The sequence below is a fragment of the Oreochromis niloticus genome, linkage group LG19, assembly GCF_001858045.2.
Source record: "Oreochromis niloticus isolate F11D_XX linkage group LG19, O_niloticus_UMD_NMBU, whole genome shotgun sequence".
NCBI classification, from domain to species: Eukaryota; Metazoa; Chordata; class Actinopteri; order Cichliformes; family Cichlidae; genus Oreochromis; species Oreochromis niloticus.
In genome coordinates, this window is record NC_031983.2 from 18,570,384 (window position 1) to 18,582,657 (window position 12,274).

General features: G+C 41.4%; 1 protein-coding gene across 1 annotated transcript in view; it reads right to left on the bottom strand.

Annotated features, from left to right (window-relative positions):
• The window catches only part of LOC100693331 (DNA (cytosine-5)-methyltransferase 3A), a 43,807-nt gene that overhangs the window by 21,676 nt on the left and 9,857 nt on the right, over window positions 1–12,274 (bottom strand). Inside the window, 3 exon segments of the mRNA XM_005477258.3 lie at window positions 3,243–3,389; window positions 4,048–4,094; window positions 10,773–11,112. Of these exon segments, the coding sequence (XP_005477315.1) occupies window positions 3,243–3,389; window positions 4,048–4,094; window positions 10,773–11,112 (534 nt within the window).

Here is a 12,274-nt window from a genome sequence, read left to right on the forward strand (position 1 = left end):
TCCACCCCCACTCTTGGCGTAGGAGAGATCGCTTAAAAAAAGAAAGCATGAACATTTCTTTGTCTGGGAATTCAGGGTCAGGTGATTGCCGACAGGAACGCTGGTTGGCTAGAGAGGACTTGCAAAATTTTGGCAAGGAGCCAAGAGGCTCTCTTGCAAGCAGGGTTGGAAATTTGCTGCAAACCTCATCTTCACCCTCATATCCATAGCACAGAGTTCATTTCCATAGCTGGGGGAGGGGTCCTTGGAAGAATGGAGCAGGGAAAAGGAGAGGGAGAGACCGAGAAGTCCACTGTAACACAGGGCAAATGAAACAAACAGAGATCCTGGAGAAAGTGCAAGACAGCCTTTCAACACCGTATGGCCCCTGTTGCAGCAGAATGCAACAGCAAAGATCTTTGTAGCAAGAGCAGAACCAAAATTACGGGATATGAATCATATCAAGAAAGGGCTTTTATGTCAAAACAAATCACCCTTTTATGCAAATGAGTTCAAAGCTTGCAAAAAGCCTGATAAGAAAAGGATGGGGAAGGGGGGGGGAGCAGGTACATTCAAAATTTGCATCTTGCAAATCCCCGTAAATCCCTGTCTTGTACAGCTACTTCTTCAAGAGAATCCACCTCTGTTTGGAAAAAGTGAACTACCCACTTTGTATTTTATGACATTTCACTCGTAGGACTAATTTGGCAATATTTTCTCTCTGGAGACACTTTTACGGTCCCGAGGAGAGCAGAGGGAGAAGCGAGCACCAGAAGAAATGGAAGACTCCCCATTATGTAACAGATGAAGGTACGTGCCATCACATTACTATGAGGATTAAGTAAGCAATGTGGAGAATTTTACAATGATAAAGGATGATCTATCATCATTCACAGATGATAAATGTTCTAAAAAGAAAAATCAAGGCTAAAATATTTGCCAGAAGATAAAAGAGCAAGCTGTGTGATTGTTCTGAGTGTAGTAAATGGATATAAAATATTGTTTGAAATCTGTTAACAGGTAGCACAGAGGTCTTCATAAAACCTGCGTAAAAATCCCCTCCTTTATTTGAAAGTGGCCACTGGTTCTGGCAAAAATAAGAAAAAAAGGAAGGCCAACTGTACCACAATGCAACATCATCCAACAGTAAAATTAGACAAGTGGAAATTCCTGGTTTGCAAATGCTGTTTGATTCAGCAAGAGTACTATCAGGGACCATAGAAACAGATCATATGTCTCCTATTTTAGCTTCTCTTTATTGGCTTCCTTCTAAATCCAGGAATGAATTTGAAATCTTTATTCTGACTTACAAAGTCCTGAATCATCAGCCTCCAACATATTTTTTTGTATTAGAGCATTTCACTCTCAGAGTGTAGACTAAAAGTAGAATGGGAGGCAGACCCTTCAGCTTTCAGGCACTTTGCCTGTGGAACCACCTCCCAGTTTGCATTAGGTAAACAAACATGCTCTCTAGCTATCATATTTGATAAAGCTTATAGTTAGCGCTGTACTTGGTGACCCTGGACCTTCCCTTAATCCCCAGACTGAATGGCGACCGCCTGGTCAGAAAAAATATATATGTAATTAGTCAAAAAGATGATGACAACTGCTTTGGATGCTAGTATTTCGCTGCAGTCGCCCATACAGAAGAGGTCAACTTGTCCAAAAGCACTCCAACTACATGCTAAACCATAGGGAGTCTGTGAAGAGTGGAATGCAAACAATAAAAAGGGAACCATTTATTTTCACAGTAAAAGTTGCGTCTTTTGAAGCGTATTGGTTTCAGCAAAAAGGGACAACTTTTACTTGAATAGCAAAAGTTCTACTTTTGCACTTTGCAAAAGTAGAACTTTTTCAAGTTTTGCAACCACATGTTTGCAAATCCATGCAACCACATCCACAGCAATCTGTTGCTGAACAAACCAATTGGGTTTTTGATGCAGCACCTTCTTTGCATCCAATCTCACCCAGCAACAGCCAGCAACCTTGAGGAACCACTCAGCAACCTGTCAGGGCATACACATTTTTCTCTACTGACTGGAGATTGGCAGGGGGTTGCCAACCTGTCTCAAGACGCGTGCAACTGAGGCCTTAGTTATGCTGCTACCAACTGAAGCTGCTGGGGGACTTCCCATGATGCACCGAGTGCTTCTTTTCGACTCATGATGCATTTACATGCCACTATAAAAGCTACTTTCGGCTGCCCCATTATTCAATAGGGATTGCTACAGCTGGTTGCTCAGTATGTTTGATTTGGCAATACTGTCAGGGGGGCTTTACTTTAAAATACAAAGCACCTTGAGGCGATTGTTGTTATGATTTAGTGCTACATATAGCTATATATACAAATTAAGTTTACTCTGTAACTGTTGGGCTGAAAGATGAAATGATTGCTACTGTGATTACGTTTCAAAGCAGTAAAGTCGGCTGGTGTTTGTCCAGCAGAGGAGCTCTGACTTTGTCTATAATACGTTCTGCAGCACATACAGCAGAGTACACAGCACAGCTGAGCAGATGGTGGGCAGAGTCAAACAGTGTCTTCACATCAAGTTGTTAACAACCTTACAAATACATTGCTAGATTTTTTTTGAAGTGCATCTATAATACACAATTTTTTCTATTTGACTGAATACACAGGAAGAAAATGGGTTAATATGCTGATAATGACTTTTTTTACTCCTGAATCCTTTCCCATTAAATTATGAACCCGTGCCATATATAAGCATCTGCGAAAGCTTTGAAAATACTACTCTTACAAGATCATCCTCACACTGGACTTCTTTCATTTTTAAACACCATTTTTTAAATCTAAACTTAGTCTGATCTAACCAATTAAAGTACATTCGATATTAACAAAGACAGAGGGAGAATCTGTCCTTAGGAAACTGCGTTGGCTGGCTCAGCTTCAACACACCAAAAGCAGTCAGAATGATGCAAATCGAAATTTAACACATTTTCATCCAGGAGGCATGAATCATATCAACACACCAAACGGATGCGATTTACACAGCTGTGTGTGATTTCTTCTCTGCAAATGCAAGACACAAGAACTAAGCCAGGAGACACAGGAGCCTACTGAGCCAGAAAGGCCTGGAAATCCACTGAAATAAATGGTACCTTCATGAGATATCAAATGACCCATCAAATACACTTGGCAGAGCATGAATGCACTACGAGCTCTGTCTTTTACCCTGGCGGCTTTAGTCAACGCCTGTCACTCATCCTGCCGTCTGTGGTGGCTGGGACAGAGCTGGGGTACTCACCTCCATCTTCCACTTGGCCAGCAACTCCTCTCTGGTCCGCTTGCTAATGTAATAAGGGTCACCAGCCTGGAAGGTTATTCTGGGCATGGGCCTCTGACGAAGGCTGATCTCCCAACCAACTCCCCCTCGCAGCCTGCCTCGACCTCCCTGTTTAAGGCGTTAAAAAAAAAAGTTAGCTATTTGTTTTTGATTCTTCTTCTGAGAGTTTCTGTCATAAGGAAGCATCCAGATTTGTAGTAAAATGACTGATCTGTCGCTACAACCTGCAAATTAAGAATTTAGGTAACAACTGGGTAATAATAAACTTAAAATGATGGGGTTAACTACATTGCTGAAAATATGATGTCTCGCATGCTGGTGATTGGTCAGGCAGGAAGAAATGATGTCACCGTGTCTAACAGACCCAAGGCCAACAATACCGACTTATACAACAAGCTCCCAAGTGTATTTGATATTTCAAATTTATACACCATTAGGTACCATTTCTTTCATAAGTCCAAAGGCAAGAAAACTAATAGCCTCCAGTTGTGTGATGGTGCTGATACAGTGTAGGCTTCTTTGCTCCATTTATGGGAAGGCATGTGGCAAAAGGTTAATGAGTAAGTTTAAAGGAATAGCTTCTCATTTTTGCTAAAAAAGTTCGCCATGCCATGTTCAGTTCAGACCCCAACCGGTTTGAAACTGGTTTGACACAAGCAAGGTAATTCACCCACTTCAATAAATGAAGCTACACTTCTGCAACGTGTGACAGGCACCTCAGCTACATTAACCAAAGAATAAAGACACAACAGGACAGAAATCTTACCTCAGTCTTTAATGCATCACTCCCATCCTCCTCCTTGTGCTCCACATCTAGAGAGAAGACAGTGACACAATGGATGGCCTGAATCATTCATAAGAGAGAGGGAGCTGGCATCGGCTTTCGCTGTATCAGTGTTGAGCTTCAGTGATCTCTCGTCCATCAATGAGCCATATTATACATTTATTAATCTGACCCCCATAAATGACGTGTTTGATCAAATTAAAGTCAAGTTAATAAACTGCTGAAAGATACCATAGCCACTCCGAACATTCGGAGGGCCTGCCCAAATTATGATGAGGATGGAGGGTGGCCAGGATTACTTGCAAATGTTGTGTTTCTGACCTGATATCCCCCCTTCATGAGAAACACAGCTGGCTGCCATTAACATGGCCCCTCCCTAACTACTGAGAGTGAGTTTTGAAGGCAACAGTACACTGCTTCACGTCTGTGACTCTGGGGCTGTATATAATCTCCCTGCCAATCTCCAAAGCCTGAAATGGATCAACACACGAGTCTCATTTCCCTGCAGTTGTCTTGTGTAGATGGAGATGTATGTAGTGAGGAGACACAAAAGCCAGTACTTGTCAACATTATTTGGAAGGAAAAAAAACAGCCTCCTATTTTGTGTACCAAAGCTGAGGAGTGAATAATTTACTTTGTACCTTAGCTGAGTACAATTTTGTCAAAGCTGAGTTTGGGCATTCAAAGATCATTCCTGACTTCACAGCTAACAGGAGGGTTTCACCTCACAGTTCATTCGGTAGGAGTTTTAATTTTTATTTTATTTTTATTTTTTTTCTTAGTTTTAAAAGATTTATTTTCACATTTGGAACTGTTTTAATAAACCCCACTGAATCAATTTAATGGAAAAATAAAAAAGAATAAAAAGAAAACCTGACGGCTGAGGCCAGCTGGCCGCAGTCCAAATGACATCTTAAATTATCCAAAAAATAACTGCAGCGTCATATCTTTGTCCACACATATAAACACACACACCTACACACAGACACACACACTTACACGGTTACCTGCACACACCTGTTTAATAAACTTCTGTTTGATACGCCTTTCCAAGCCTATCTTCAGTTGTCCATTTTAAATATATTGTTTGGGTTTTTTTTAATTCCTTTCCACACTACACTCTTCATGATGGAGTCAGGATAACAGCTGGGGGGACACTTCATACAAATACGCTGCTGCTGCCACAACTCAACTAGTTTTCCTTCTTGGTTGGCCCAGTCATTTGGTTTAGCCCATTTTAAAATCCACTAATACCATTTAGACACATCACTTCATGATGCATTCCTGCTGGCTGGTTGGAAGACACTAAAGAGGTTGAAGCTCCAGTGCTTACTTGACCAATACGTAATGAAGTACCACACGTTTTGCTGGATTGTCAACCTCTCTAAACTACTGCTTATCTCCATACACCTTGGAAATAGGTGAAGCTGTGCCAGAAATGTCCTAAATATTAGACACTGTCAGATTTTTTTTGTCCCAGATAATCTTCGGTTGCAAGACTTCTACGATGGCCAACATTGAACACCTCTCGCTGTACAACACAAGACCACCATTTTGGGATTTCCATCGTCTTGGACACCCCAAAATTGCAAGCTGGCTTTAACACTGCCAACACTATAGACAAGAAATCCCTCATGCAACCATGGCAATGAGAAAAATGAGTATTACCAGTTTTGATATAATATTTCTGTGGGACTTCCTACAGATTATTAGTACGGTTTACTAGACCACATTCATGCAGCAGTTAAAAATGTCTGATTGCCACTGTACAGCTTTTAGAATATGATATCACACGTTAAATTATACAACAGCACAAAAAGTAGTTCAAATGTAAGTAGTAGGTCAAACTATAACCAGCTACAGTAATAATATAGTAATAAGAATCTTTGTAAACAAGCAAGCGATCAAGAATTTTGAGCAATGTTTAGATTTTAAGTGGATGAGTCAATCTAACAACTATAGTCCTTCATTTATAAGCAAAAACACAACTAATCATGGATATATGTGGGTTTAAGTGGGCAGAAACTCAGTGTAAAAGCCAAATGTTTTCAGGGTGCTATTTTTGCCAACAAATGAGGAGATATTCATATAAGAAAAGCTCTAACCGCTGTATTATGGCATTTTGATCCAAAAATGCAAACCTCCCCACATTACTACTGGAAAATTCTAGTCTTCTTTTTAAAAATCTGTAAAAACATTCACGCAATTACATGAAATCATCATGCTTTACCCACCGCTGATATATTATTACTGCTCAAGACGCTTAAAGAGTACCAGCAAGTCCAGTGTTTTGCACAGGAAAGAGTGCCTAACTGTACAGAGGAAGTTGCGAAACCGTAAGTGAGAGGTACAGCAGCGGGGTAAAGCTGTCAAAAATGGCACTGAAAATATTTGCTGAAACGTGCACTGAAACCGCAGTCTAATAAAAATGTTTCAAACACAGTAAAAGCTCCAGTTGGGATTTCCCATTAACTTGGCCATGATTTAATGTCTGGGGGTGCACACCAACAACGGCATGTTATTCATTCTTAAAAGGCATTGTTTGCCTGTGTTCAGCGGAGCAGCGAGAGGTTAGCCTGTGAGCATGGATATCACCCAACTGAAACACTAGCCTGGCAGCAGGGATTCATGATTTATGAAAAGTTTTTCTGCCACAGTGGCTGCAGAAACATTGATAAGCAAGCCAAAATCAGCTTCATCACAGAAGCTCAAACCAGAAGCTCGTGTATTACTTTCACTATGTTTAATCTGAATGAAGGCACGTGTTTCTAAAAGCGCCCTGGCTCAGTGATATTACACCGCGGCAGCATACACACAACATTGAGGCAGCTGTGGCCTGAATTAGCATGATGGCACAGCCAGAGTAGACATAACTAGCCGCTGTTTTAAAGCCCAAACACTATCATAACACTTGAGTCCTAAGAGGTTAAGGACAACTTTTGATGGCGTGTTTTCTGCACAGCCAAAACTGGCTTGTTAGTGAAGTACCCTGCAAACCTGTCCAAACAATAGTCCGCTCTCTTAGCAGCCTCTTCAAGTTGGTTCCATGTGTGGCTGAGCTTGCTGCACCGCCACCCACCCCCCACACCCTGACCCCACCCCTCTCTACTGGTCTCCTTGTCCTCATCGGGAATAAGTGACTATATAACAAATCGGTGAGGCATGCACACTGCCAAGGTCAGTGGGTTTGCATGAGGAGCTGGCTAATGTTGCCCACAGAGAGTATACTTTGCCAGTTTGAGTGGGTTCCAGCTCTAGTATTGCTGGAGCTCAGTTTAACTCCTGCTGGAGCTAAAGTCCTTCCTGTACCCTCCAGATGGATAACAGAAACCCTGTTTAGCTGACTATCGATCGACCACAGTGCCCCCCACCAAGGTCTCTCCACTCTAAAAAGGATAACACATTTTAAATGTTTAGTTAAAACCTTAATAAGCCCCCTGCATGGATTGTTTTGGGATTTTTTGCAGTCTGATATGCTGTTGAGTATAATGCAATAAGGTAAATGTTAACATCATACATGCGCATGCATGAGTATTTGCATAACCCCTTCCTGCTTTCACATTGCTGTAAAATGTGACCGTCCTTTCTCCATGTTGATAAACAAAAATCTTAAAATCTCAAGCAAACTTTCTGCAGTATCATCCCACATAGCTGCTGGTGCACACCATGATGCAGCCATGTCGCTAACATCTGCTGCAGATTTTGAAGGACTTGCAGAGTGCTTGCAAACCTCTACTCTGAGGATCTGATTGTGAAGGTTGTTTGTTTGACTTTGTGGCTAACGGTGCTTTATCACACTACCTAGTTCCTCTGTCTGACAAACTGGGTGACATGTCGACAACTGGTCTTATCTTGTGAGGGAAACTTTGCTGAGACCTTTCATTTCTGTTACACAGCTAAAGTGGAAAGGAATGCTTAAGGGTTGTTTCCTGCAAACTCCCACATTTAACAATTCACTCTAGATTATCACGGCACAGGGCTCATTAAAAGTGGTTGTCGTGGAAAAGAGTGCTGACAACCCTTTCAAAATTTTAGAGATTAGGTCATTCTTTATGTGGTCTTTATGTTTAAAAAATAATTAGAAACACATTTGTCACTGAAACACTGGGAATTTACAAAGCTGCTGTTAATTTTCTGAGTTAGCATGCTCCTATATTAGACTAAAGTTGTAAACAGTGCTTTAATGTTGCACTTTCCACTGGTTTCAAATTGATGTACTCAAAAAAGACACATTCTTTGAATAGAGGCATGAGTAACACTTTTTCTGACAGTAATATTAGCCTTTTGATAGACTGGTCAAGTGCTTTTCAATAGTTTTAACTTCATGCAGTCCCTTATAGTATACTCCCTAATAGTTTTCGCTTCATACAGTCTACTTTTAAGGCTTCTCCTCACTGTAAAAATTAGATGCGGTGCATTGATTAGCGCTGTCACCTCATAGCAAGAAGGTCCCAGCTGGGACCTTTCTGTGTGAAGTTTACACATTCTGGGTTAACCGGTAATACTAAATCAGCTGTGGATGTGAGGGTAAATGGTTGTCCGTCTCTGGGTCTCTTCCACAGTGTGTTTTTTATCCTGTCTTTTGTCCAGGTCACAGCAGACAGCTGCCCCTCCCTGAGCCTGGTACGCTGGAGTTGTTTTCCTGTTAAAAGGGAGTTTTTCCTTACCACTGTTGCCAAGTGCTTGCTCATAGGGGGTCGTCTAATTGTTGGGGTTTGCTCTCTATTATTCTGAGGTCTTTACCTTGCAATATAAAGCACCTTAAAGCAACTGTTGTGATTTGGCACTATATAAAAAACTCAGTGGAATTAAATTGTCTCACTGTGTTAGCCCTGTACCAAATTGGCAGCCCGTCCATGGTGTACCTTGGCTCTCGCCCTATGACAGCTGGGATAGGCTAGTTCTCCCCACGACCCTGAATCAAATAAGCGGAAGAAAATGGTTGGCTCAAAACACTTTTATGATTTATCACAGAATTACCATCATTAAGGTAGAAATGTAGATTTCCATGCCATCTGCGTCCCATGCTAATGGTGAGCGGCACTGGACCGAGCTTTAAGAAATCTGACCCTTTTTCACCTGCAGCCAACATGCATATTCCTGCCTTTTGCTTGGAAGTGAAGTAACAGATCCTAGAAGCACAGATCAGGTGTATGCAGAGTGGAGACTCAGTTTGTAAAGAGTTCTGGGCACAAAGCCATCCACCTGGCAGGACCCCCGACAGGGAGGTGGCCACAACAGAGACCTGCCTGCTCCCAACAGAGGCCCGTTGCCAGGAGAGAACTTGCTCCTCCCCTCGATTTATTTATTGCACTCATCAAGGTCATAGCCAGTGTGTCTGCCGACTGAGAGCGGAGCAGGAGAGGCACGTGGCTGAGGGAGAGATAGGACAAAAAAATGGAGTGCATGTGTGCTGTGATGGGTGTTTTGGGGGGGCTAAGTGATATGGTTAATCTCCATCTTGGCCTAAAACCTACCTGTCAACAGTATTTTCTCACAACAATGCCCCACTGATTTACATCGCTTTTACATGGTTGTTTTATCCTGGTGCACTGCGACTGGTGCTGACTTAGTCCAACAGAACAAAAATCTGATCTATACAAAATAATTATATTTGCCATAATTATTTCGTCAAATTATTTCCTGAAAAATAAATATTTGAGGCATTCTTCAGTACGTTTACTTTTTGTCCTAATTTTCTTGCATCCCTCTATTATAAACGATTTAATCCTGGTAATTTTAACTGTTAATGTGACCATATTTTCAAAATGAACATGAGTAGAGTAATAAATTACATGCACTAATCATTTTGTCTGTTACGTTGTACCTCCCAAAGTCCAATAAATGCAGCAAACATTCACACTCGAGACGCTGGCAGCAGAAACTACTTGTGCATGGAGAAATTATTAGAAAAACTGAACAGACAGATTAATAAATAATTGCTTCTTTAATCTAAAACTGCACACTGGGAGCAGAGCCTGTTCTTGTCTTATTAAAAAGTTAAACATCTGGGCATTTTCCCTAAATTTTTAATTAAGTGTTGTCTTCAAGATTAGTTTGTGAATTCATACTGTCAGAGCTGCTGGTACATGTAGTCTGCGTTTTGATGTTTTAATGAACTGCTGGATGAGTCGAATCCTTTGGGGTAAATTAAATTTGTATTCTTTTATATCCTACTAAAACAGCACATTGTAATTAACTTAGAGGATAGCATAATAAATGTAAAGTGATCCACTCTCCTTTTCACTACATTATCTGGTAATTATCCCTTTCTTTTTTCATTACAGTGGCAATTTCATTTTTGTCATATGGAGCACGCTGAGCTTTTAAATGCCAACTGCTTCTGCATACTGAAAGCATTTGGTAGCCCAAACTGAGGCAAAATAAGTGACATATTGCATGCATAACATTCTGCATATTGTGTCTCGCATAAATGTTAACAGTACAGACATCATTACCGATTTGCTTTGCAGACTAGTCTTTGCAGCAGCATGAAGGCACCTCTTCTAGCCCAGTGTTACTAATCCTGGCAGCATCAGTCGACCTACTTGGTCTGACATCCACTTACAGTTCATTACTCAACATCTTGTACTTGTCACACGCCCAGGATTTTTTCTTCCTGGAGCCACACAAGACTGATCAAAAGATAGTAAACCTCAACTAAAAACTAAACAAAAAACCCCAAATGAAAATGGCCAAAATCTTACATTTAGTTGGGCGCTCCAGTTTCCGCCTCCCTCGTTTCTTGCGCGGCGTCATCAGGCAGTCATCATTGGCTTTCTCCAAGTCCTGTTCTTCCCGGCTGGACAGGAATCCATTCTCTTGAGGATGACTCAGGCTCTGGCCCTGAGAGCTGTCCTCCGCACGGCAAGAGGAAGGGTCTCTGGGAATCCCATTCTCGACTTCCCGCTTCTCCTGTTTCGGGAAGCAGGCATCAGGCATCCTGTCTCTGATCCCGCCCATGTCCCCATTGAAGACCTGTGCCATTGCCATAGTGTAGCTGTGGCCTACACTCGCACTGTCTTTAAGAGAGCCACGGCTCTCAACCTGCAGGAAGGGAAAGGAGAGGTTGAAATGTTAACATCCTGATGATCGATCATCCTTAAAGATTCTTACAGCTGTATGCTACAAATTGATGTTTTGAAGTGTACAACAGTGTTGTGCCTCAGCAGTCATGAAATATGACTGGATAGCTGGCTGTGAGATAAACACAACCTTTCTGAATTTACAACAAATCATCCAGTGGATCTGAACGAACCACAATAAAACAGTTGGCACTATCCGTGTCAGGATAAGCACTTTTCAGGGGTGGCTAAATGGCCTTTTTCAAAGAGAATGTGAATTAAAGCATTCATCTCTTTCATATTAGACAAGCCTAATTAAATTTCCTCCGCTCTCTCTGGACAGAATCAAACATGTAGCTCAGCTCCGCACGTATTAATCAGTGAATTATGGCAAACTTATAAACTTCAAAGCTGTGCCAGTAAATGTGCTGTACAGCCATTAACTTGCAAGAAGGGAAGGGATTACATTACAGTTCATCAGGTACACTAGTGCACTTTTTGTAGTCATGTATTCATCATTACAGCAGCACGGAAATATGTTGAGAATGTTGGCTGTTTGACAATGGGAAGGCTTTTTCTCCGGCCTGTTTGGAACGCCCAGTCAAGTATTTCATTCTATAAAGCGGAGTAAATTCAAATAGAGCTGACCTGAAGCTGAAATAAGTTTCAATGGCAGGAACTCAGTTATCAATCCTTAAATAAAACACCAACTATCTTAGAAGACCTAGAAAAGTCCTAAATGTTTGAAGCAATGTAATAGTGCCTTTGCTACTGCCTAAAAATAGCCCTAAAAACAGAGTTAGTGAGACAGTCCCACTACAGGGTCACTGAGGGGAGAAAGTGGAGCATGACTTGTGAGATTAGACTGTCAGCAGTTACGACAGTATCTGAAACTTTCATCTGCAGGTATTTACAGAAGTTTGCATTTGAGGAAGGGGGAAAGCAATGCCTCAGGAGGCTTGCCTGTCATCGGACGACGTTGAGCAAAGATCCTCTCCAGGAAGGTAAGGATCAAATCCGTAATCTGATTCTTACAGACTGAATAAGCAAACACAACTTAAATCAAGTTTTAATGTCTGTGTAATGGATGCAATGCAAATTATGAGTAGCAGACAGGCAAAAGAAAAAAAAAAAAAAGCTTCAGT